A 26,833-nucleotide genomic window follows, 5' to 3' on the forward strand; every position below is an offset into this window, starting at 1 on the left:
TGCAATTTGCTTGACTGTTTTAATAGCTAATGTATTTATGGGGGTACTCACACTGAGGTCACCATTAGAGCTGAGGGACTTATTAATTATTTACTCAATTAATTAGGCCTCTCTTTTTTTTTTGCAGATCACTCTTTCTGCTAATTTATTTGTTAGTTGAATTTACTAAATCAATCTTTTTACAGCATGGACCAACTGCAAAGCGCTTAATGGAAGAGGGTCATATGCAACAGGGAACAATGGGGCCTGCAGTCCTGATGTGAAGGTCCTGCATCATATAGCACACTTTGACTGGAAGCAGCTGAGGAGGAGGCAGCTGGCAGCAGGTGAAGAGCCCACTCTTTGAAGTACAGGCCGCACTGTTTGTGGAGGTCAGCTGAAGAACTTAGTTGCCGAGTCCTGACTTCTGTTATAGCACAGGCTGCTGAGGGAGGGCGTGAGGGGGAGGGGGAGGGGAAGGATACACAGACACCTATGTGTGACTAAAGAGAAGATGTTTGAGATGGAAGAGAAGGATATAAAGAAATGGAAGGAGAGAACAAGAAAAGATGGAAAGAAAATGTGAAATAGAGATACAAATGTGTTGTGAATAACACAATATGCTTAATTCCAACAGCAGGCTCTAGCAGTACAGGATTTTGATCCACTAGAGACACCATAGTGTAGACAGGGCAACTGTGTAGCTTTGGAAATGTGGTTGCCATATTGAATCAAGCTGCAAACCCTGAGGAGGCTCCACTCTGTGTCTCTGTGTGCTTTGACCTAATGCAAGCTTGGTTTTGTTTGTTAATTATTTCTCATGCTGTGCTGTATTTCTGTTGCAGAAGAGAAGTTGCTGAGAGGAGGGCACATTGGACCTCAGTGTTTGGAGTGTCTTTGGCTTGATCACAGAACCACACAAGTTAGGAAAGAGCTACTAGGTCAGTCAGGCCATCGCCCTGCAAAGGCAGCACTGGGCCCTACAGTATTTTCTAGTTCAGGTAGACCAGATGTGGCACTCCACCAGTTCACTCCAGTCAGGGGTTCTCCGGTCTCAAACACCCATAACATTTGACTGCTGATCTTAAATGAGTATTGTCTTCTATATTTCAAAAGACTTTCAGCATCACAAACCCCATCAAATAAAGCTGCAGGTGTTTCTATTTTACCGATTTGACTATAGAGTTATAGAGCAGTCCAAGATTTCATATGTAACTAGGTTAAAAAAAATGCTCATGGTTTTTATTCCTTAACTGACGAGGCGCTCTCCTTGCTCATCAGGCGACTCCTGATGATTGCGCTGCTGTGTCTTGATAACTGATCCTGAAATTCTGATGTTGTAAAGAAGTACAGGATTGGATCCAAACAACAGTCCAGGCTTGCCAGGCTTAAGCAAAAGGGCTGAGAGTAAAGAGTGCTTCGGCGTATGGCACAGTGTGTAATAACATTCTCTTTCACCATCATGTAGAAGAAGAAGTTTATGTGATACGGTGTGAAACATACAAAGAACACAGCTGCACACATAGAAACCATGCGTAAAGCTCTCCGTTTTTCACTGGCATTTTGCAAAGGCATTTCATATTGCTGAAGTGACTCTTTTGTTTTCCAGGTACAGTATACAATAATAATTAGAGGGCCCACAAATCCTAAAAGCTCAGCTATCGTTACCATAATCACAGAAGCTGTTTTACTGTCAATTTTCCTGACTCCGAGATCTGCAAAGCAGGAATTTGAATGGTTGGTTAAGTCAGAGTTTCTCATAACTGGAAATGGTAAGCAAGCAGCCCCAACCACAATCCATACCACAGCACTAATGGCGACGTCATACCTGCGCTTCCAGTCTTTGGCTTTGAATGGATGGAGGAGGAAGTAGTACCTTTGAATACTTATGCAGGTAAGGAAACAAATGCTTGCGTACATGTTGAGATACTTCAGGTAGAAACATAACAAGCAGAGAAATTTTCCAAAAGGCCACATGTGGTTTATATAATAATATATTCGTAGCGGTAACGAGAGAATGTGAGCAAGATCAGCTACAGCCAAATTAATCATAAAAATGACAGCTTTGTTTTTCTTACTGATGAAGCGACATAAAACCCATAGTGCAGCACTGTTTGCCAGGAGGCCAGGTATGAATATTATGGTGTAAGTGGTTGCGTATAGAGAGTTTTTAAATGTTATATTAGGATCAGCACAGTTTTCTGAAGATCTGTTGCTCTGCATCTTGAGTGTGTCTGAGCAATCATTTGGGACTGGATGGAAGATTTCTGTAAAGAGTAAAAAAATAATCATAACATCTAGCTCTTACATAGCATTTTGCATCAGTAGATCATGATCCCCATTTTGCACATTGGGAAACTGAGGCTCAGGGAGGTAAAAGTGACTTGCCTAAGGTCTCCTAGCCAGTGAGCGGCAGAGTCTGGAATGGAACCCAGGTCTCCTGAGTCTCAGTCTACTGCTCTAGCCACGAAGCCACGGTGCCTCCCAAAACAATTGCTGTAAAGGCAAAGGCAATGCAAGATTGATCAATATTATTATTTCCTCACGTGCATTACTTATATTAGTACATTTAGTAGAATTACAGTCTAGAACATGTCCTCTGTATATCTCCTTCTCGCTCTTCAATGCTTTTTCACAAGCAGTAAGATACTTTGGGGGTTATGAAACCTCAAAGACTATTTCCCTCTATCTAAGGTATTTACCTTGTCCCCATTACCATAGTATCTGAGCACCTTACAATCAATAATGCCCTGGTGAGCTAGAGAAGTGCTATTACCCCCATTTTACAGCAGGGGAAGTGAGGCACAGCAAGACTAAGCAACTCAGCCAGGGTCACACTGGAAGTCTGTTGCAGATCAAAGAATTGAAGTTGGGTGTCCCAAGTATCCAGTGCTTAATTGCTGGAGCTCAAGCAATTTTTTACTTTCATAAGTGATGCAGCAGGTCCAGAGGTGCCAGGACTATGAACTGCCAAGCCTACAGGTGCTGGGGCTCCGCCCTGGCACAAATTAAGCACTGCAAGTATCAGTCTAGTTCCCTAATCACTTAATCATTCTTCTCTAAGTGAGCCAGGTCCATGTCACTGAAGCAGCAATGGGACCCTGACAAAGTCATAGCCATCAGTGAAGATGGGATTGATTGCTACCCAGGCTAGAAAAAGTCCTTATCTCTGACAGCCCAGGATAACCTACAGTCTGGGCTAGACAAATGGAATTTACTTTCTTACTGCTCACCAAACACGTTGAACTACACTTAAAATGTGGTCATCCTGGGTCTCCCCATCACCGCAACACAAATCTGGGCCATAATTTTTAATTGAGCTGTTTAATTTTGAGATGATACTTTCCTTTTTCAGACTCTCCTTTGATTCAAACTTCAGACTGATCAGGGTGGGGTGAGGAATTTCCAATTAAACTGTTAAATTAGTACTTTTCCTTCTTTAAACCAAACTGGGATTTCTCCTCAGAGGGGGTAGTACAGGCAGGAAAAGTTCAGTTTGGGGATATTCCTGCTAACTCAAAATCCTGGGTGAGTTGCTTTACCAGCTCATCCAATGTAAGGGTAAAAATGAAGACTGGCTTCCTGTTTCCATGTAAATGTCACGGAGTGGCTGAAGAAAGAGACGAGATTCCCAGATGCTTTTCTACATTCCTTCCATGGCTCCACTCAGGGAAGTCCCTGGCAGCAGGATTTTATTGTCGCCCTTTTGCCAGGAAGTGTGGCGCACCAGAGGCATGGAGCCAGTATGAAAGCACAGGTTTCAGAGTAGCAGCCGTGTTAGTCTGTATTCGCAAAAAGAAAAGGAGGACTTGTGGCACCTTAGAGACTAACCAATTTATTAGAGCATAAGCTTTCGTGAGCTACAGTCGAGCTGTAGCTCACGAAAGCTTATGCTCTAATAAATTGGTTAGTCTCTAAGGTGCCACAAGTCCTCCTTTTCTTTTTATGAAAGCACAGACTTTCTGCATGGCAGTTGCAGGCCTTCTGCTGATTCCCATTCCCCTATGATCCACGAGAATCCATTGGATCTTCTAGGTATCCCAATAGAATGACGATGGAGGGATTCTATGAGGAAAGTTTCTCCACCTTAGTTCCCTGGAGGGAGTTTTACTATGAGGATATAGCATTGGGGATATTGATTCACTGCCAATGACTCATTTTCTGCAAAGTACCACCTACAGGAGGCATCTGCCAGCAGAAGTGTCTCTGTAAGTAGATGCTAGCCTGGTAACTTGTAGCATGTTACTCATACATGAGTAAGAAGCAGATGGTCTACTACAGGGTATGATCCAAATTCACCATTGGCCTGCTTATGCCAACACCGCCTATGGCCACCCGTTTTCTGTGCCAGCAGGCCCTGGGAGCAGCAGTTGTTGCTTACTCTCTTTTTTGCCCTTCATTTGAAATGTGTTTCTATTCCTCTGGCTTTTCTTTTCTCCTGGTCTTAAACAGTAGCCCAGCAACAGATTAACGCCATACAGCACTAACAGCCACCACCTACACCCCACCCAGGAAACAGCCCACTGAAATGGCTGACTGAGATAAGTGGGAGTTAGGCCTTTTTTGAAAATACCACTGATCCGATCCGCATCTTTAGGCATCTAAATACCTTTAGCAATCTGGCCCATGGACTGCTGTTGTTACATGAACTTCAATTCCATTGACCTGAAATTAAATCAAAATGGGGTATTTCGGTTTCAGTCCCTTTGCATGCAGATGCCCCTAGATGCAGTTAGCTTTCATTACATTTTACATAATAACTAAGGAATTAGAGTTCATAAGCACTTTTGATGTAATCAAGCACAGCCTCCTGGCTCACCAGCGAGACCGCTCCGACTGCAGGTCTTAAAAAGAACCCATGTATTAAATAAGCATCTGAGAAAACATATTACCATCCCTGCTTCAGTAAAGTATTGTCTGCATACAAGTGATTTCCAGTAACGCAGCCTTCATTTCCTAATGGCAAAATATACCTTCTTACAAGCACTCCAGACATGAGGAAATTCCTGTCCCTCAAAGGGTTTCTCACTGGTTGAGTTGCTCCTTGGCTGATTAGAATCGTGTTTTCTCAGCTAAAAGATATAGGACCAGAATGATGCAGGTCTAGCATTGCTGATAGTTAGAGAATAATGGCATTTTTGTGCCACAGTTTTCATCTCATCCTATAATCTGTTCTTCAATTGGCCACAAGGTGTCAGATTTGACAACCTTTCATTCCTTTTTGCCTTTTCTTTGAGAGAGATTTCTAACTCTGGTAAGCGAAAATAAGGTGTTGAGATACTATGGTGTTGAGGGCCACATAGACCCCTAGATAGATATGGTATGACTACTTTTAAATGATGTTTTATTGGTTTTGTGTGTCTTAATGCCTTCTGGGATTGTCCCAAATTGAAAAGTTTGTGTTCTGATTTTTGACAATTGATACCAGAATAATTTCAGAGAAAAATCCCCTAACTTCTTGATGTTATAGTTAGGGGAAAGTCCTGATTTAGGGAAATTAAATAGATTCTCTTTGAATCAGAATCATTGTGACCACAGCTACATGGTTACAAAAATACCCTTAAAATGTGGTTGACAAAAAATAAAAATTAAACATCTGTATTAAATTAGCAATTGAACGATGGGCCTGTAAAAGGCTCTTTATTGATTTCAGTGGGCTCTGGGTCAGGCTCTATATGATGAAATATGGACTAAGGAGAGTGAAATGATTGGGAGTGCAAAATCATGGGTAACATTTATATGATAATAATGCTCAAGTATAGAGCATTCTCACACACCAATTCACTAGGCTTGCCACTAATTAATCACTTTATTTAAAACATGATAAAACTATCCTCTAAGCTAAAATACAGAAGGATCCTGTTAAACACCTGGCAGCACTGGACCCTCACTACAAAGCTACTGACAAAGCAAGGGCACCAACAGTATGTTGCATAGCACAGGTGGCAAGCTAACATATTCCATTCAACTATATTTTTTCCCTTATAATGAAGACATATCACAGTAGTTTGGAAGTCACAAGAGGACAGTGAAAGCCTCTGCTAAAACAAATTCCTACTGGATCATTTTCTTCAGAACATGCCATTTCAATAAAATCAATAATGAATAAATACAATATTGATGTTTGCTTAATTGATTTGCATTTGTAAGACTGTGGTAACAAGGAAGGAAATGGTCTGTACTGGTACACACTATTACTTGGTTACTTGTAGACGAAAGTCTGCAAAATATTATTTCCATGGCAATATCAAGAAAGGAATGGTCAACCTGAGACCAACAAGTGTAGGACTGTCATTCCTTGACTCTGCTGTTTTTTGGGGGGCCATCAAGTGGTGTCCAGACACTAGAACTGATTTAACTATGTTGCAAAATCCTCCCTGTAGAATTGCCCCTCTGTGAGTGTTCCTGTATCTTGCACATTGCTGGGGTCACAATGAAAACAGAAACCCTCACAGTCAGCAGTGAAAAGCTCTACAGCTGAATCAAAAGGAAGGCTTCCCCTGGCTGAATGCTTAGCTGTGATAAATATGTATGTCTTACAGTGTTGTGACGCATGGCTAGAAAGGGTTAACAGCTTGCAGGCTGAATGACCCAAAGCTCACCTTTAAAGTCATGTTAGACAGATATGCAAATGATAATTAGAGCCATTCATGCTAAATGGGCTAGAACTTTGAAATCCAAACCTATACTGTTAGAAGTAATACTAATTGTGTGTACCTTAGATGTCACCTGTAAACAGACAGTTCCTGTCTGTCACTATAACTATTGATTCAGAGATCAAAAGGGAATATTAACATTTGGATGAATCTTGGGTAAAATAATGTCATTGTCTATATTTGAAGTTTGTAATAGACTGCCTAATGGATAAATTGACCTGTGTTAATTTGTGTAACTAATTACTGGTAGTGTTCAGAAAGCAAAAGGTTACATCAAAAGCCTATTGTTTAACCAGGACTGTGCGGTCAAGTGGATGCTAGAACACTGTATAAAAGATCCTTGGGTCCTGATTTTGTCATCTCAGATCTGCTTAGGCTTCATCAGGGGAAGTTTGAGCCGCAAGACTGAGGTCCCAGTTATGCTGGTACGCCCTGAATATGAGATCTGGACATTGGACTATAACCTATGAACTATTTCTGAAAGAACTCTTTGCAGCTACAAAGCTCACCATCTATGCTGTGAATCTGAACCTCAATGCACTGAGCTCATGTCTGTATGTATATTGATCTTTTAACCATACTCTCTCTCTCTCTCTCTCTCTCTCTCTTTTGTTTTTTAATAAATGTTAGTTTAGTTAATAAGAATTGGTGATAGCGTGTATTTGGGTAAGATCTGAAACATTCAGTAACTTGGGAGGTAATGTGTCCAATCCTTTGGGATTGGTAGAACCTTTTCTTTTATATGATGAAATAAGATGTACAGAAATTGGTACCATATTTGATGTGGGTACCTGGATGGAGGCCTGACGCTGGATCACTTTAAGGGAACTGTGTTGTTTTGACTTCTGAGTAACCAGTAAGGTAATGAAGAATCTGTTTTATGCCGGCTTGGTAAATCTAAGTATTGGAATATCCACAAGCTTTATGGGGATTGTCTGCCCCATTCTTTGCAGTTTACCCTAATTGAGTGACCATAGCTGGCTGCCCACAAGTGTCAATATGAATCAAATGTCCACTAATGTATTCCATTATTCCACTATGCAGTGTAGTTGTAGCCATGTTGGTCCCAGGAAATTAGAGAGACTCATAACTCATAGACTTTAATGCCAGAAGGGACCCACAGTGTGGGGAGGAGGTGAGCAGCCATCAGTGGTTAAGGACTGTTTAGAAAAGCTGGACATACACAAGTCCATGGAGCTGGATGTGATGCATTCGAGGGTGCTGAGGGAATTGGCTGATGTGATTGCAGAGCCACTGGCCATTATCTTTGAAAACTCATGGTGATCGGGGGAGGTCCCGGACAATTGGAAAAAGGCAAATATAGTGCCCAACTTTAAAAAAGGGAAGAAGGAATGCTTAGAGGAGCGGAAGTGGATCAGGAACAGTCAACATGGATTCATGCCTGCCCAACCTGATTGCCTTCTATGATGAGATAACTGGCTCTGTGGATATGGGGAAAGTGGTGGACATGATATATCTTGACTTTAGCAAAGCTTTTGATACCGTCTCCAACAGTATTCTTGCCAGCAAATTAAAGAACTATGGATTGGATGATTGGACTATAAGGTGGATAGAAAGCTGGCTAGATTGTCGGGCTCAGTGAGTAGTGATCAATGGTTTGATGTCTAGTTGGCAGCCAATATCAAATGGAACCGGCCCCAAGCGTCAGTCCTGGGGCCGGTTTTGTTCAACATCTTCATTAACGATCTGGATGATGGGATGAATTGCACCCTCAGCAAGTTTGCAGATGACAGTAAGTTGTGGGGAGAGGTAGATAAGCTGGAGGGTAGGGATAGGGTCCAGAGTGACCTAGACAAATTGGAGGATTGGGCCAAAAGAAATCTGATGAGGTTCAACAAGGACAAGTGCAGAGTCCTGCACTTAGGATGGAAGAATCCTATGCACTGCTACAGACTGGGGACTGACTGCCTCAGTAGCAGTTCTGCAGAAAAGGACCTGGGGATTACAGTGGACAAGAAGCTGGATATGAGTCTCATAGACTCATAGATATTAAGGTCAGAAGGAACCATTATGATCTTCTAGTCTGACCTCCTGAACAGTGCAGGCCACAGAATCTCACCCACCCACTCCTGCAATAAACCTCTCACCTATGACTGAGCTGTTGAAGTCCTCAAATCATGGTTTAAAGACTTCAAGGTGCAGAGAATCCTCCAGCAAGTGACCCTTGCCCCATGCTGCAGAGGAAGGCGAAAAACCCCCAGGGCCTCTTCCAATCTGCCCTGGAGGAAAATTCCTTCCCGACCCCAAATATGGCGATCAGCTGAACCCTGAGCATGTGGGCAAGATTCACCAGCCAGATACCCAGGAAAGAATTCTCTGTGGTAACTCAGATCCCACTCCATCTAACATCCCATCACAGGCCACTGGGCCTATTTACCATGAATAGTTAAAGATCAATTAATTGCCAAAATCATACCATCTCCTCCATAAACTTATTGAGTTTAATCTTGAAGTCAGATAGGTCTTTTGCCCCCACCTGCTTCCCTTGGAAGAGTGTTCCAGAACTTCACTCCTCTGATGGTTAGAAACCTTCATCTAATTTCAAGTCTAAACTTCCTGATGGCCAGTTTATATCCATTTGTTCTCATGTCCACATTGAGTCAGCAGTGTGCCCTTGTTGCCAAGAAGACTAACGGCATATTGGGCTGCATTAGCAGGAGCATTGCCAGCAGATCAAGGGAAGTGATTACTCCCCTCTGTTCGGCACTGGTGAGGCCACATCTGGAATATTGCATCCAGTTTTGTGCTCCCCACTACAGAAAGGATGTGGACAAATTGGAGAGAGTCCAGCAGAAGGCAAAGAAAATGATTAGGGGGCTGGGGCACATGACTTATGAGGCAAGGCTGAGGGAACTGGGCTTATTTAGTCTGCAGAAGAGAAGAGTGAGGGGTGATTTGATAGCAGCCTTCAACTACCTGAAGGGGGGTTCCAAAGCTAGGTTGTTCTCAGTGGTGGCAAATGACAGAACAAGGAGCAATGGTCTCAAGTTGCAGTGGGGGAGGTCTAGGTTGGATATTAGGAAAAATGATTTCACTATGAGGGTGGTGAAGCACTGGAATGGGTTACCTAGGGAGGTGGTGGAATCTCCATTCTTAGAGATTTTTAAGGCCCAGCTTGAGAAAGCTCTGGCTGGGTTGATTTAATTGGGATTGGTCCTGCTTTGAGCAGGGGGTTGGACTAGATGACCTCCTGAGGTCTCTTCCAACCCTAATATTCTATGATTCTATGATCATGATCATCTAGTCTGGCCTCCTGCACATTGCAGGCCACAGAACTCACCCATCCACTCCTGTAATAGACCTATAACCTCTGGCTGAGTTACTGAAGTCCTCAAATCATGATTTAAAGACTTCAACTTAGAATCCACCGTCTACACTGAAAGTGTCCCATGCCCCATGCTGCAGTAAAAGGTGACACCCCCACCCCCCCGCCCAGGGTCTCTGCCAATCTGACCCTGGAGGAAAAGTCCTTCCCATCCCTGAATATGGTGATCAGCTGGACCCTAAGCATTTCAGCAAGATTCACCAGACAGACACCTGGGAAAGAATTGTCTATAATAACTCAGAGCCCTTGTGACTTCCCCTGGTGTTATCTGGACCAGTGATCTGCTATGTCACTCCAATCCTCGACTCTGGGAGCCAGCCTTACCCTGCTCTTCTGTGAGAACCCCCACTCCTGGACTGTTGATGCATGCCTCTAGCATGTAAGCTGCTTGGATTGTGCAACCGAATGACGCTAACCTATATCTCCGGTCCCACCCCTACTAGCAGTCACAGACTGACTACATACCATTGTAGGCAATGTCATCACACCAATCCCCTCCCAGACACACCCCTAGAAACCTCCCTCTTGCAGTGTCCAGTTATGCCCCGGATGCTGCAAGCTTATATCAGTTCGTCAATTTAACAAATATATTTATATGTACCAGGCTTGTTATCCCAAGGGGAGTCTCTGACATGCTTCAAACCAAATGCACTGCTTTAGGTAGAATAAACAAAGAAATGTATTAACTACAAAAGATATATTTTATGTGATTATAAGCCAAGCACAACAAATCAGGTTTGGTCAATGACATGAAAGCAAAACGCATTCTAAGCTGATCTTAACACTTTTGTTGCCCTTACAAACTTAGGTGCTTCTCACCACAGGCTGGCTGGTTGCCCTTCAGCCAGGCTCTCCCCTTTGATCAGAGCTTCAGTCATTTGGTGGCGGTGTTTGTAGATGGGGGTGGAAGAGAGAGAGAGCATGGCAAATGTCTCTCCCTTTATCATGTCCTTTCTTCCCTCTTGGCTTTGTCCCCCTCCCCGCCTTCAGAGGCAGGTGAGCATTACCTCATCGTAGTCCCAAACTGACCAAGAGAAGGGGGGTGACTCACTCAAGAGTCCAACAGATCCTTTGTTGCTGCCTAGGTCAGCGTACTTTGTTCCTGTGAGGCTGGGCTGGGTTTGTCCCATACATGCCCTGATGAGGAGTGAACTGCCCCTCTGCTCTTGGAGAGTTTTTGCCTGGGCTTGTTTTAAGCCATGAGGACACATTTTCAGCCTCATAACTACATACATGAAATTACAACCTATAACATTACTATAACTACAATGCTCAGTGCATCATGAGCCTTCTGAAGATACCCGACATGACAAACTTTGCATTGGATACCACACAATCATATTATAAGGATGAACATAGGGGTACAGGGCATTCTCCTGCGGTACAGAGCATCACAGCCCTCTCCATCCAGTGTTCCATCACCTGCTGTTGGAGGATATTTGCTACTAGCAGCCACAGACTGACTACGTACCATTGTAGGCAATGTCATCACACCAATCCCCTCCATAAACTGATCAAGATCAGTCTCGGAGCCAGTTAGGTTTTTACCCCCACTGTTAACGGACTACTCCTATCTTGTTTGGTCCCTTACAATATGTGTGAACTACTTACGCTAAACAATCTGATCCACTTGGCATTTTGCTGTGACACAAGGAGTGCCTTTCCCAGACCTGAAGAAGAGCTCTGTGGGGTTCAAAAGCTTGTCTCGCTCATCAACAGAACTTGGTCCAATAAAAGATATTACCTCATCAATCATGCATCTCCATTATTCCACTGGTCACTGATACTGATAGGGAAAAGTTTGTGCCACTGTCCCCTCAGCACCCACACAAGTGCACGCACCTTCCCAGATATTTTGCCATAACATTTCTACCATGCTGGGACAAATTCATCATTGGTATGAAGTGGAGTAATGCCCAGGATGAATTTGGCCCATTTGCTCTGACAGGAGTAAAGTTCTGAGCACCATCCATTGAGCCATATTTCAACAATAGACTTTATGCCAGTGGTTCTCAACCTATTTACTATTGTGGGCTGCATACATGACCCACAATGTGTTATATGGGCCATATCCAATACTACCAGTATGGCCTGGAGGATTTCACATGGGCTGCAGCTTTGTGCTGACTGGGCCGCAGGTTGAGAACCACTGCTTTATGGCTCTTTAAAAGAAAAACCCAACATCCTTATTTCATATGCTAAAATCTCATGCTAAAGCTAAAGGTCTCTCCCGCTTGAGTCTGTGGCAAGACTGGCTTTGAATGCTAACTGACTCACCAAAAGAGGAATTCCCTTTACATTTACTTAGCTTTGGAACCCAGCTGTGCTGCTGAGTTTTGTCTGTAGTTACCTTCAGGATGCACAAACTGTTAGTCACCAGCCACCAGAGGATTGCACTATTAAATTCGCTCTCCTCTCTAGCCACCTGTTGGAGTGATTGCCACAGTATTAAGGAGTCTTAAGTAAACCAGCTTTAGAAAGTGTGATTTAAATGCATCCATCAGAGATCAAGCTATGTCTAATCCAGTTTAATAATTGCAATCCTAATCCATGCTGCAGTTTCCATATCAGTGGCAACTGCCTCATAGTCTCTGAGAACATTGAGCCCCACCCTTTAGACTTTTGTCACATTGTGTTTTCCATCTCCAGCTCAAAGGAACACTATCATTCTGCGCTCACAATTTAATTACAAAGCATCATAGATTACATATAAACAACAGCTAGAACAAGAAATCTTTTTAATCTAATGAAAATCCTTTGCTAGATGAAATAGAGGTCTGCTGGAATCTCCGTTACCATCAAATACAATTTAAAAATAAAAGATTTGTACTCATTTTGACTCAGAAATTACACCACAGAACAAACTAACCTCTTGTAACAAGATTTGATAGTAATTAAGGTACTATTAATTGCAAAAGCATAAAATTTCACTCTCTCTGACACCCGTGGTTTATTACAGCTACTACTTTAGCTCTTCCATGCTTGCAAAAAATGTGGCGGGCAAACAGATCAAATCACCATAGTGCTTTGGCCTGTGCTTCTGAAATCTCTGTCTGTATCTTTATCTTTATGGAAAAGCTATTTTGAGAAAACACTCATTGCAAATATTTTTTTACAATATAAAGTTAGTAAAACAAAGTGTGCTACAGCAAGCTTATCTCATTGTAATTTTCCTGCTTTGACAAGGGGACCTCCACAATGAAAAGCACAAGAAAAGCACTATTTTAATGTAGCATATTCCAACAGTGCAGGTTCATTAGTTTTTGTTTTAATATGTGAAGGGACAGCTTGAAAAACAGCCTTACCTTATTGCACAGCAATCCTGCTGATAACTGTAGACTTGTGCAGTTAGAAGAGGAAGTAAAATATGACTCTACACGCACTGCAGAAAGCTTGTTTACATCTAAGCAAACAACTTCAGTAATGACGCCACTGACTGGTTAACATAAGGTTAGACTGTGACCGCATCCAATGTTGCTGTAACAAATTTCACTGAGCACACATTAGGATTGGTGCACACACCTCAGACTATATACGTGCTTGAAATCAGGACGTGTCAGTCTCACGCACGTTGTGGTAACCTGTACAAAGTGCTTATCGCCTGAGGAGTGCTCACAACTCTCATTGTGATCCATTCCCACTAACTTCTACACTATTCCATTAGCTCTCATGAACTCTCTCTCCAGGACTGTTCCTGTGAAGCCTCCCAATGTCACCCTTCCAAGAGCCAGGCTGCCACGGATAGACCAGGCAGAGCTATCACCCAGGGAGAAAGCTCTTCTGTGGGCCAGGAGGGTTCCTTCCCCTGTAGGTCCCTGAGGCTGGGATTTGCACCTCCTGGCCTCCTCTACAGGCCTAACTCTGAGCTGATGTTTACAGAGTTCCCAGGGCCTCACCTCACTCTCGAAAGTGAAGTTAACATTTGGCCCAAGGTATTTATTTTTGGGGGGCGGGGGCACCTAGTCACAGAATGTATCCAGCTAGTGCCTTGTATTTGTCCCTGCTGTTTGTGCAGTGTTTATTTCTTGTTCCATGTGATTGTTATGTACAGGGCCTACTCCTGCTCCCACTGAAGTCAATGGCAAAGTTCCCAGCTGCCTCAGTGGGAGCAGGAGCTGGCCCATCAACCTTAATAGACAGAGAAATTAAAACAGTTTTAAATTTATGGTGGCAACCCAGCACTAGAAATGAGAATCTGTAACCATCCTGAAATGTGTCAGGCTAACAGGTGGAATCCGGACACCAGTGAAGTAAATGGCAAAACTCCCATCATTTCAGTGGGGCCAGGAGTTCACCCAAGATCACTGACGTTTAAAGTGTCAGAGGGCCCAATCCTGCAGTCCCTTTGGGAAGTCAGTGGAGTTTTGCCTGTGCAGGTGCTGCAGAGTCAGACCTGTGGTTTGTAGCATGTAACTGTCACTATGTGTCAGCAGTAAATGCTCTTCTGCATCCTGTTTAGGGCACAGTATTCGAGTACTGGCGAGAACATCCCAAGTTCTATTTTCTCATGGAACAACAATTTAGTCATTGATCTGTCAGCTCACAAGTCTAAGGGCCATACTGTATCTATACCTGATACGTACACAAGGGAGGATGAACGTTCAAAAGCCTTCCTCTCTTTCCCCCCTGCCTCACCTGAGTCCCCAGTACAATTCTTCCTCCTTGTGCTCTCAGGGTGCAAATCACCCAAAAGATGGAGCTTTGCAAAGGAGGTGGGTATAAGCCCACCCTCTCCACATCAGCCATGGAGCTGGCGGGCCTCACCCCTTTCCACCAACAGCACACATACTGCACCTTTGCTCTGGGAACTGGGCGAATTATAAATTACTCTGGCTTTGTAAACACTCTGCCATGACTGATGCTTTACTGTTTGAGGCTAAAAAAGAGCTAAAAGTAATGGCATCTAATTCCACTAATACCCTTTAACCCGTAGATCTCTGGTTTATAAACCTCTCTGTTTCAAAGAGTTGTTGAGAAGGTTGGTAAGAACTGGAAATGTATTGTAAGAAGTTTGCTTTGCAGTTATTTGCATGACTTGGTTGAAGAGAGGTATCAATCCTTTGGACAGTACTGCGGCTTGTCTGCAAATCCTGTTTTTGGTTTTATTAAGTTCCTCACGAGAAGTGGGAACAAATTTACTTTTGGGTGAATTCCAACGAAGTTGGTTTTTAAATTAAATGACCTCAGAATACCCAGTAGTACAGAATACTGAGCAGAAAATATTTTGGAACAGCTATTTAGAAATAACTCACTTACCAAAACTGAGAAACAATTTCTAAAATGCAGATGTTATCAGCTCTATTTCACATGCTCTACAGTCTGCATGCTTACAGTTATAACCCCTCCTGGACCTCTCACGTTTGTCACTAACGGACTTGGTTTACTTGGGCAAAGGCAAACCTCTTTGTAGAAGAAAGACATTAGATTAATTACAGTTGCAATTGTTTGGCTTACAGTTGTACAAATATAAAGGGAGTGGTTGAGTGATCCAGCGACTAACGGGTCTGAGTTCTGGGCTCTGTCACTAACTTTGCTGTGTGTCTAGTCACTGAGGGAATCTCAGAGCCCAGATAGACAGACTCAGGGTTGCAGGGCTCATGCTATGGAGTTAAAAATAGCTGAATAGACATTGTGTCTTGAATTATAGCTCAGTCTCAGAAGCCCAGGCTCCTTTGCAGGGGGTAGAGCAGACTCTAGCAGGCTGGAGCTTGCAGTAGGCTCTAGCTTAAATAAAAAATATATAATTGTTTAATACAAGCTCTTGTTGCTTTTAATGCAGAGAAGAACACAAAGTCTAGCTGACTCTGTTAGGGGGCAGGGATTCAAGGTGAGGGAATCATCCAGAGATAGAACACTCTGCATTCTCTTTCATGCTGATTTTACATTCATGCTTGTTTTCTGTGTTGCTTTCCATAATATAAGACTAAAAGTGCATGCTTTATTTATTGAAAAGGGAACAACATTAATGAGTTTTAGTTCATGTAAGTGTTTGGGGAATAGCAGTTTTTTTACGCAGATATGTATATTTTCACATGAACAAGAGGACTAACATATGAAGGAAAAATATTTACTCTTCTGATTTAAAAGTTACTGTTGTCCAATTAGGAACCAGACACAAAAACTCATGACTTACGTTAAGTCAAACACCATGGATAGTGAGTAATCAAAGTGAACAAATGCCCATAGCTTGAAATTTACTCACATAAACACTTTATCAAATGATTGTGAATAGCTAGTAGATATTTTTTAAATTGATCTGTTCACAAACAAGAAAAAGGCTAAATTTGTAATGAATGTTATTAATATTAAATCATTTGTCCAGTTCCACTAGAAATATTTGCTAGTGGTTTTTAGTATTCCAGTTATGTACCCATCAAGAACTACACAAAAACTGATACCAGGAACTGAAAATAATGCACTGATGTAAAAATGTATAAACATGTTTATTCTCAAATCCAGACCTGTACCCTAAAAGTAGAAAGCAGAGAAATGAATATACAAGGCAAGATAGCTAAAAGTCAGAATATGTGAACAAAATATAGAATCTCCAAATGGGTATGTGTGTTAGTGTTAAAGAAAAGAACAGATGTGTGGGTGTAGGCAAGCGAAAAACCTTGTAATGTGGGGTTCAATTTTTAATTTTTTTAGCTATATTTTTTTTAATGACAACTGAAAGCTTGTTGGTTTCCGCTGGACCTTTTATTAACAGGTATTGGAGTTATAGGTATCGTTAAATGATTGTATTGGTGATTCTCTCTGGCCAGGTTTTTCCTAGCCATAGTGCATGTGCATAGATTTTACTTTACTTTAATTTAAAGGGTACATTTTCAGATCTTAATTTACTGTATATACAGTACTTACGCTGCACAGAGCCCAGTTCTGCACTCCAGTAGCATACCCGTTCCCTCTTGTTTAATCACTGGGTATACCACTAGAGTAAAACGTCTGCAAGAGGTCCTATAAGTAGGGCCCTACCAAATCCACAGCCATATAAAATGTGTCATGGACCATGAAATCTGGTCTCCCCCGGTGAACTCTGCTCTTTTGTGTGCTTTTAGGCTATACTATACAGATTTCACGGTGGAGGCCAGAGTCTCTCAAATTGAGGATCCTGACCCAAAAGGGAGTTGCAGGGGGGTCACACGGTTATTTTACAGATGTCACAGTATTGCCACCCTTATTTCTTCATAGCCTTCAGAGCTGGGTGGCCGGAGCGTGGTGGCTGCTGACCAAGGGCCCAGCTCTGCAGGCAGCAGCGCAGAAGTAAGGGTGGCAAGGCAGTACCATGCCATCCTTACTCCTGCACTGCTGCTGGCAGCATCTCTGCCTTCAGAGCTGGGCCCTTGGTCAGCAGCTGCCACTCTCCAGCCACCCAGCTCTGATGGCAGCACCACTGCCAGCAGCAGGGCAGAAGTAAGGGTAGTAGTACCGCACTGCCCCCCCCCCGCCCCACACACACACAATAACCTCCCCCACAGCTCCCGTTTGGGTCAGGACCCCTGCAATTACAACATCGTGAAATTTCAGATTTAAATATCTGAAATCATGAAATTGATGATTTTTAAAATCCTATGACCATGAAATTGACCAAAATGGTCAGTGAATTTGGTAGGGCCCTAGCTATAAGGTATCACAAAGCCATTTGTTCATATAAAAACTGTTGTGTAAGTAGTAATAATACTTATCTCTTATAGTAACTATGGACAGGACAAACTTCAAATACTTCAGAGTCTGAGCTAGATTCAGATGAACGCCCAAAATCTTGGATGCTTATCCAGAGTTGATTCAAACCACCTAAGCATCTTGAATCATCAGAATTGGGATGAAAATTCTGAGCCCTGAAGAGCAAAGCTTTCTCACAAGAAGTCTGGGACTTTTCTTCTGGTCCAGACAAAACTACCACACCATGAGAAGAGTTTTTTATTTGTGGTATTTTGGTACCTCTGGTTTGGGGCAGAAACTGGAAGTGGGAAAAACACGTAATATACACTCTCTGAAAAAGTTTGGTTTTAAATTGGATTCTAAAAATAGATGAAGTTTCATGAGGGGTCTTTATTAAACCTTATTTGACCATGCCTTATGTGACAGTCTGTATCCCTATGTCCACTCCTTTTTCAAGACTATGATAAATGCCGTACAAACTATGCTTTGTAAGGTATCATTTGAAAACTCATGATTTGCTGATCATTATTGTCCTGGTAAAATATGTCTGACCATATTGTACATAAAGTTACATGTATGATGTTATTGTTATATGTATGATGTTATATTGTTATATGTTATTGTTACATGTATGATGTTACTAAGACATATTCTAAATCTAGGGAAGCAGCTACAAACCAGTTCCTCAGAGACAAAAAGCAAACTGACACCTGAGCCAGGTGTCAAGGAAATCAAACGGACCATCACCTGGTTAAGTGGCCACACTTTGGCAGGAAAAAGGTATAAGCAAGAAATTTACGTCTTGGAAAAGAAACTGCTAGAGATTCCTGTCCCCACAGACTTTCTATCTCCTGAACCCCAGCTAGCAATGATTCTCAAAGAAGAGGAAAAGGTATAAAAATGGGGATCAAATGCCACAAATTATTCTGTCCTTTCTCTCTACCCACAGCAGCCACAACACCTGGAAGAGCAAAGGAAACAGCTCTGGCCTCGGGGAGGAATCCTGACTGAGAAACATTCAGCCAGAGTGCTAAAGCATGTGGTGAGAGAGCCTATTGCTTTGAATTCACTTAGTTTGTTAAGGTAGGTATTAGTTGTGTTTTATTTTTGTTTTCTGGTAACCAATTCTGGTTTTTATGCCTCATTACTTGTAATCACTTAAAATCTTTCTTTCTGTAGTTAATAAACTTGTTTTATTGGTTTAAGCTAGTGAGCTTGGATTGAAGTGTTTGGGAAATGCCTTATGAGGTGACAGGATTTATGCATATTATTTTCTATTAATAAAATGACGGACTTTACATGAGCTTGTGTTGTCCAGGAGAGGGCTGGGCAGTCAAGATGCACATTTCTGGGGGGGGAACGTTTGGGACTGGGACTTTGCTGGTGTTGCAGTGTAATTCAAGAGTGGCTGGCCAGAGCACTTTAGACAGTATAGCTGGGAGTAATTTGCATGCTAGAGGTTGTGTGTGAACAGATCTGAAGTAGTTGCTCTCACAGAGAAGCAATGTAAAAAGCACCTCGGTTGGAGAATTGAGGGGAAACAGCTGTTCAGCTGTCCAGATTGCACCCTGGGGAATGCCTTATCATCCAAAATCTCTTGCTGCATAGCATCAAGTAACCTGCATCTTTGGGAATGGACATACGATTTTTTTTAATGTCATGGTCTTCACACTAGTGAAAATGGGCAAACAGCAGCTAACCAACAAAATGTAATAGCAAATGGAACAGGTTGGTTTTAAAAAAGGAAAATCTCTTGATAAGGACAGCAAAAAGTTCAGTCCTGGTGAAAGAAAGCAAAGCATTCACAGAGAAACCAACTGAGGTAACACCCAGGATAAGGAGTTCAAAGGCAAATAGTTATATTTCAAGCACTATTCTGAACAGTTCCCATCCAGTAAAAGATTCCAAGGAGAGACTGATTCACTGGGGAAAACTGATGCACACAACTGTGTTTGGTACAAGATTTCACCAAGAAAACTGAAAACCAGCATTGACAACATCAACACACCAAAGCATCTAGCCACAAACCAACATGGGTTTTGTTGTTAGTCTGTGAAAAGACAGGAGAATCACACAGGGCATAAAATAGTCCAAGGTAACCAAGTTTTCTTTAGATTATATCTTTAAATTTAAAGACCATTGTAATATATAATTTTTAATATCTGAGTGGCCTAACATTTGAATGGTAAAGCTGAATGTTAAACGGTGGTGTTTTATAATGCTCTGTTTAACTTTCTCTGTAATTCTCTGAAGCTGAAATTCACCCAGAAAGGCAAGACTGAATCTTTCCGTGGGTGTTGACTGAGTCTGGAATGTTGTGAGCACCAGAATGCAAATAATGACAGGTTTCAGAGTAACAGCCGTGTTAGTCTGTATTTGCAAAAAGAAAAGGAGTACTTGTGGCACCTTAGAGACTAACCAATTTATTTGAGCATAAGCTTTCGTGAGCTACAGCTGAATGCATCCGATGAAGTGAGCTGTAGCTCACGAAAGCTTATGCTCAAATAAATTGGTTAGTCTCTAAGGTGCCACAAGTACTCCTTTTCTTTTTGAGAATGCAAATAGTGGCTGGCTGACACAAAGTCCTCAGCCCCATCTAAGATCTTCAGAGGGGTCTCTGGGCAAAGGGGTTCAGGGGGGTTGGAGACAGACTCGGTGAGTACCTGTAGAATCTACAAGTACATGGACTGGGTGTTCTGAAACTGGTGCAGAGGGGCAGGAATAGTAGCCACAAAGGGGCTGAGTTGTAGCCTAGTGGCCCGCATTCAGTGTTGGGGGTGAATTCCGTCACTGCCACCCCCAGCTCGTTTGCCTCACGAAGTCTGATTACTCCAACTTTGTGCTGAAAGGGGAGAGTAAATGTGTCTGCCCGAACAGTGGTGTCTGGATGAGGAAGTCAAGTTTCTTAGCAAGAGGAGTCATTTATTGGCTTTCTTGACTTGTAGTTGGCCTTCAGAATCTCCTTTTTAGAGTTTCTATCTTCATTAGTGCTCCACTGTTCCCTGAATCACTACTTCAATTGTCTTTTCTGCCTTGCTTTGCTCAGCAGGGACTCTGTTCTTTTGCTAGCCACATCTGGGGAGGAAGTACAACATTTCAATATCCTGTTTAAATACATAGTGTTCCACAGTTTATCTACACACAGAGCACTTATAGAACATGTCCTTGACATCTGGAGGTGATACATGTTCATTTATATACATCCTTTTATTTTCTGATCTTTATCTTTACCGTATGACAGTGGCCAGATTGTATTTTAGTTGCTAGAGTCATACATAGTATCTTGTTTTTATTTTTATCTATAAAGCTCAAGTGTTTGGAGCAATCTAAACAATATACTCTCTTCACTGGGTCCCCATTCTCTGAGACACAAAAGTGTATTCATTAAATTCATATTATTGATGAATATTCTATCTTCATTTTGGGCCGTGCCCATCACCAACGCATCTGAGCAAGCTCTTTAAAACCACAGCAATGCCCCCATTTTATTGAGTCTGATAATTTCCACTTGGGGCACCCATACACAGATTAGGATTAGTAAACTGACCATGTTTATGACTGGTGCCAGAGTTATACCTCTAGAAGCGGAAGGTCTCTGTGCACAGAAATGATACATCACAAGCAATAGCTAGGCAGGTCTCCCATTCTGTCTCACCAATATGCCTTTGTCATCTATTGCATGTACCACCTTTTGGGATGAAAGCGGAGTTATCACTCCTTTGTGGTTAAGTTCCTAGCCTCTCGGAGGAGATTGCCAACAGAAATGTCAGTCAGTGCCAAGTATGAAGGTGTATTTTTGTAATATGCCTGTTAGCATCTGTATATTTGAAAATAACGGTTGCAGTCTGTTAAGGTTAAAGATGGTTTAATTTTTTTCATCAAAACATTTAAATCTCTGAGTTCAAACACTCCCAGGTTTCATGGTGTTCAAAACTGTATCTGAATTTTAGAGTTGAAGCCCATGTCTTGTCACTACTGAACTGCCCTGACCTTGAAGTGAAAGGCTGGCTAAGCCAGGACTGTCCCACACAATAACATATCAACTGGGCCACCGGAAATTTGCATGATTTTAATGGCTAATTTCTGTGGCTAATGTAAGAGAATTCCACAGCAGATATTTGTGCAGCACCTGCACTCTGTGCCTACAGATCCTGCTGGTAGACTGCAGGAATACACTCTGTCCTTGCTGAGCCATTCCTATAGATACAACACATTGGCCGGCCATGCGAAGCAAGGACTTACACGCAACTTCATAGCGTTTCTCTGTTTGTGTCTCTGTAATGTGACACCTTGTGAATGCCACATCCAATCAATTCCAAAATTTCAAGAAATATTCTAGGCAGAATCTTACTGATTTTGGTGAAAAATGAGAAAACCAGATGGGGAAAATGGAGGTACGTGGTGCCCCTGGCATCTAGTTAGCAGACCCAGCAGCTTCAACCACCTCTATAATTGTCTATAAATAAAGGAACCAGTTGATTGTAGCCATTAACACCTTCCAGAATACCAATACACCCATTTTAGCTCTGCCCATCCTCCCAATAGAGTTTATCTTCCATACAGAAAAACAAGAAATAAGAATGATCTAGGGGAAGGTACTACGGGGGAATGGGATGAACACAGAACCCCGGCATGAGGGGAAGAATAGGGGACAATAGTATGGTGGGGGGGGGGTGACATTGGAGAGTCACAGAACTTCTGGCATAAGTGAGGGGGGTTGGAGGAATGCAAAAAGCCCCTGTTGTGTGCAGTGAGCTCAGCCTCCAGAAACAATGAAATGTGGCACCCTCTGGTATTACACATGGAGCACCGTTCACCCAAACCCAGAGCCAAGCCATCTAAGATAAAATGGTCACTTTTCATGGTGATAATGTCAACAGTAGGTTGTACTATAGCTGAGACTTTCCCCCTCAAAAACCTCCATCCCTGTTTATATACGTGTCTGTTTTTATTAATAATTAAAATTGAGTTGGCCCTGGATTTGGATAATGCCTACCCAGCCGTATGTTTCACTTCCTAAATTGTGAGCTTTACTCAATAATTTAAAATACATGTGAAAAGTATTTTGAAGGTACCTATTTCCTATGAGTACCTTGGAGAACAAAAGAATGTTTTAAAAGTTTGGTGATTAATTTTTTATTTTCATAAAGAAACAGACAATTAAAAGTACAAAAAGGGTCTTACAGCTCGTATATATTTCCAAATACCTCATGGGTGGCGGCTCTCCAATAGAATTATGCAAGTACACAATTTTATAACTTGTCAAGGCTGCAAGACCAGGTAATAGAAAACCAGACAATACTACATAGACATAGCACGTTAGAGCCGGGGTAACAGTCATAAAATAGGAGAAGACCTACATGAACAGGGAGTGGAGGGAAGGAGAGACAGCTGGGGGAGAAGAGGGGTTAGGTGGAATGGGGGTCTGGTGTTCTAAAACCTTCTCTCCTGTCTCATTTTCACACACACACACACACACACACACACACTTACCACGCCCTTTTATTCTTTCTAAGACTACATCTACACTTAACATGCTGCAGTGGAGGGGTTCTTCCCTCACCATAGTTAATCCACCTTCCTGGTAGCTAGGTCAATGGAAGAATTCTTCCATTGATCTAGTGCTGTCTAATCCAGGCACTTGGTCTACTTACCTACCTCATTCAGGGGTGTGGATTTTTCACATCTCTGAGCAACACCACTGGGTCAATTTAACTTCTGGCACATCTCCAAAGGAAACAAAGGAAAAGGGAAAGGGAGGGAGAAGGTCAGCATTGTCATTCATTTCCCCACATTTCTGAGGCTGCGGTGTTGGCTGTGAAATCTTATTACCCTATGGACTCTGACCATTGCTAAATACATTTGTCTACTGCCTTTATGCATGCTAAATTATTTCTAGGTAACAAAGAAAAAAGCCAAGTAGCTAGGTTTGAGGGTTTTTTTTGTTGTTGTTCTTTTTACCCTATTCAAGCCGCTGTTGCACTGGCTCAGGGGTTTTTCCTCTAGATTATAATATTAACCGGCTAGCTGTATGACTCATAAGAAAACAGCACTGTATCTAGCCATTGTGGTTTAATTCTGAGGTCTCTTTGTCAAAGTCATGTGCAAACTCCACTTGCACATAATTAATAGGTTGGAAAACTGTAGCTGTTTCAGACTTGGCACCAAGCACTAAACTTTTTACCGTTTTTTGACCTAAGTGATTAACCAAGTTCAGGGCTTTGTGGATTGTTTCACTTAGGAGGAGACCCTGATGATGGAGCAAGGTATCTGATGCAATCCTGTTCATTTACAAAGAATGAACAGAAAGTCCTGTGTCCCTGAACACAGTAGGAACCAAACAGTAGGAGTCAGTTTCTTTGCTCACAGTCCCAAAACTCTTCCAGCCAGCACTCAGCCCCAAATCTCTCTATCCCAGCTTTTTTTCAGGGCCAGGCTACCTTTTTGTTGGTGTAGGCTGCATCCATATTATGGGGTCATGTTGATATAGCTATCGCACCATAGCTAGGCCACGACAGTCCCCATAGTGTAGACATGGCCTTAAACACATCAGGCCAAGTTCTGCCTCTGGAATCCACATGTGTAACACCCACCAAAGCCAATCAGAGAGGTCTGCAGGCACCCAAGGGCAGAATTTGGCCCTTTTATTGATTTGTTTAAATCTTTATGCCCCATAAGTATCATGGCCTGAATTTTTTTCAAAAGTGACAACTGATTTTGGGCATCACAATTTTTGATACTCAGTGTAAGACACATTAAAGGGGCCTGATTTTCAGGAAGTATCAAGCACTTGCCTTCTGAAAATCAGACCAAATTAAAGTGTCCCCTTCTCGACTATGCAAATATTGAGGCAGCAACATCACTAGTCACTTTTGCAAATTTAGGCCATGGTTCCTGGCATATCACTGAAAATGTGTTCTTGTCAAATGGTTTTCAGCATATACGATACATACTTACATCTCATAAGATTAATTAGGGGCCATATTGTGACAACTTTACTCACAATGAGCAGTACCTTATTCCTAGGTAATTCCACTGGCTTCAAACTATTCAGGATAGTTCTCTTGGTGTCAATGGGATTTAGGTACATGCTTTGGGGCTTTTCCAAATCAGGACCTACAAGTAGAGTGCTGATAATGATGCAAATAGTGGTCCCTTGAAGGACTGTCAAAAGGTTGCTAAAATTAAATGAGGGGGAAGTTGCTGAGAGATTGGAGCCCTTCGAGAGAGGAGCAGATAATACAAAAGCAATACAAAAGATAATACAAAAATGCAAATGCATTTGGCTTTTAGTACACAGGTCATTGCTACTTAACTAGGTAGCTGTCAGCATGTACTATATGTGCCACTGTGTAGCTGTGTGCATGCCCAGTGCAAGTCCCTCCTGGTTACACTGCTGATCATGCCCAGAACTGTGAGAAGAGACACTGCACTGACTGATGTTCATTTCACTGTGTGTTCTCCCTAGGGGGAGAGGAGAGGTAATTTTTTTTATGTAACAGGCCAGAAACCACCCTGAATATAGATGGATCTGAACCCAAAAGTGAGACTCCATGACCTTTTGGGGAGGATGGGTATTTCACCACTCCAATCAGATGTGGGTTCCAATTTCAGCTCTGTCACCATGATGGGGAAAACCAAGAGCTCAAACCCAAGCATCCCAAAACATCCCAGACACAAACAAAGTGCCTGATCCTATGCCCATCTAAGCCAACAGAGGGATTCCCAGTGACTTCAGTGGCCATAGGATTGGGCTCTAAATTCTTAGGCACCACTGCTGATTCATGATCATAAGTAATATTCAAACCAATGCTAATCATGGGTCCAATAGAGGCTTTTAGTGTGATCAGACCAGTAAATTACATCTCACTTTGATTAATTTAATCTAACTCTTTTCTCATTTTCTCATTTATTTTTCTTGCTTGCAAAGCTTTCGTGAAACATTTCCAGTTTTGCTGTATAATTGTCACAAAGCAAAAGCCAATTGTTTAATCTCCCATGTCTATTAGTAACTTTTAAGACCTTCTGCCACCCAGCTCCCCCATACCTTCATTTCCCTACAGCATGCCTGCTGCATCTCTGAAAAAAAGAAAAATTGAGAGTACATCTTATCGCCACACAACCCTATGACCTTAGGCTACCAAAGTCACCTTACTGTGTGAGCTACTGTGGTTGAACAAGTGTTGCATCTGGCAAACATCTGATGCAACCGTTTTTCGGAGAACTACTGTACAGTTAAGCAAACCACCAAACTGTGGTCAGAACACGTACAGCAACGTAGACTCATAGACTTTGTCAAAAATTCAATATGATCATCTGGTCTGACCTCCTGCCCATTTCAGACCACAGAACCTCACCCACCCTCTGTTGCAATAGACCCTTAACCTCTGGCTGAGTTACTGAAGTCCTCAAATCATGATTTAAAGACTTCATGTTACAGAGAATCCAGCATTTACACTAGTTTAAACCTACAAGTGACCCATGCCCCATACTGAAGAGGAAGGCAAAAAAACCCCAGGGTCTCTGCCAATCTGACCCCAGAGAAAAATTCCTTCCTGACCCCAAATATGACAACCTGAGCACATGGGCAAGACCCACCAGCCTGAAACCTGAGAAAGAATTCTCTGTAAAATGTGAATTCTCAATGTGGATTGAGAATTCTAGTTAATAAATAAAACAGTTGTGTTAGAATGTAAAGAGCAGTCACACTAGTGCTCTTGTTTAACAAGCACCTGGAAAGAGCACTAGATATTTATCATATTAGGAAATTCAAGTTTATTCTATTAGAGTACAATCATTAGATGAAGGTAGAACAAAGATGCCATAGTGAATCAGACTTCATTGCATGTGTCCTGCCTCACACGCCAGTGCCTGATGCTTCAAAGGAAGGAAAAAACAAACAGCCTACAATGTACCTGTCTACTTGTGTAATGTTATAGACTGGAGTGGAGAGGGGAATTCCTCCAGATCCCCATCAGGATCAGTTTATGCCCTGAAAAATAAATTTTAATTCCCTTTATTAAGCTTTGCTTCTCCAGTGATCGATGGTGTGTTTGATCATGAAACAATCCAGATAAATAAGCGACAAAGAGTCCTGTGGCATCTTATAGATTAAAAGACGTATTGGAGCATAAGCGTTTGTGAATAAGAAGTAACTGTGCACTGTAGACTGGTTTCAAGAAGGAGACGT

At 42.2% G+C, this 26,833-nt stretch overlaps 1 protein-coding gene across 1 annotated transcript; it reads right to left on the bottom strand.

Moving 5' to 3' along the window:
• Positions 1-1,221: 1,221 nt before the first annotated feature.
• On the bottom strand, positions 1,222-13,369 carry P2RY10 (P2Y receptor family member 10; the record flags this gene model as incomplete). Its single annotated transcript, XM_084639848.1, has 2 exons — positions 13,287-13,369; positions 1,222-2,246 (listed from the first exon to the last, which is right to left on the bottom strand). Exon 2 carries the CDS (start codon positions 2,200-2,202, stop codon positions 1,222-1,224), a length of 981 nt encoding a protein of 326 aa, XP_084495974.1. The 5' UTR covers positions 2,203-2,246; positions 13,287-13,369.
• Between the last annotated feature and the right edge of the window lie 13,464 nt (positions 13,370-26,833).

This window comes from Lepidochelys olivacea (genome assembly GCF_965140295.1).
Source record: "Lepidochelys olivacea isolate rLepOli2 genome assembly, chromosome: 9".
Classification (NCBI taxonomy): Eukaryota; Metazoa; Chordata; order Testudines; family Cheloniidae; genus Lepidochelys; species Lepidochelys olivacea.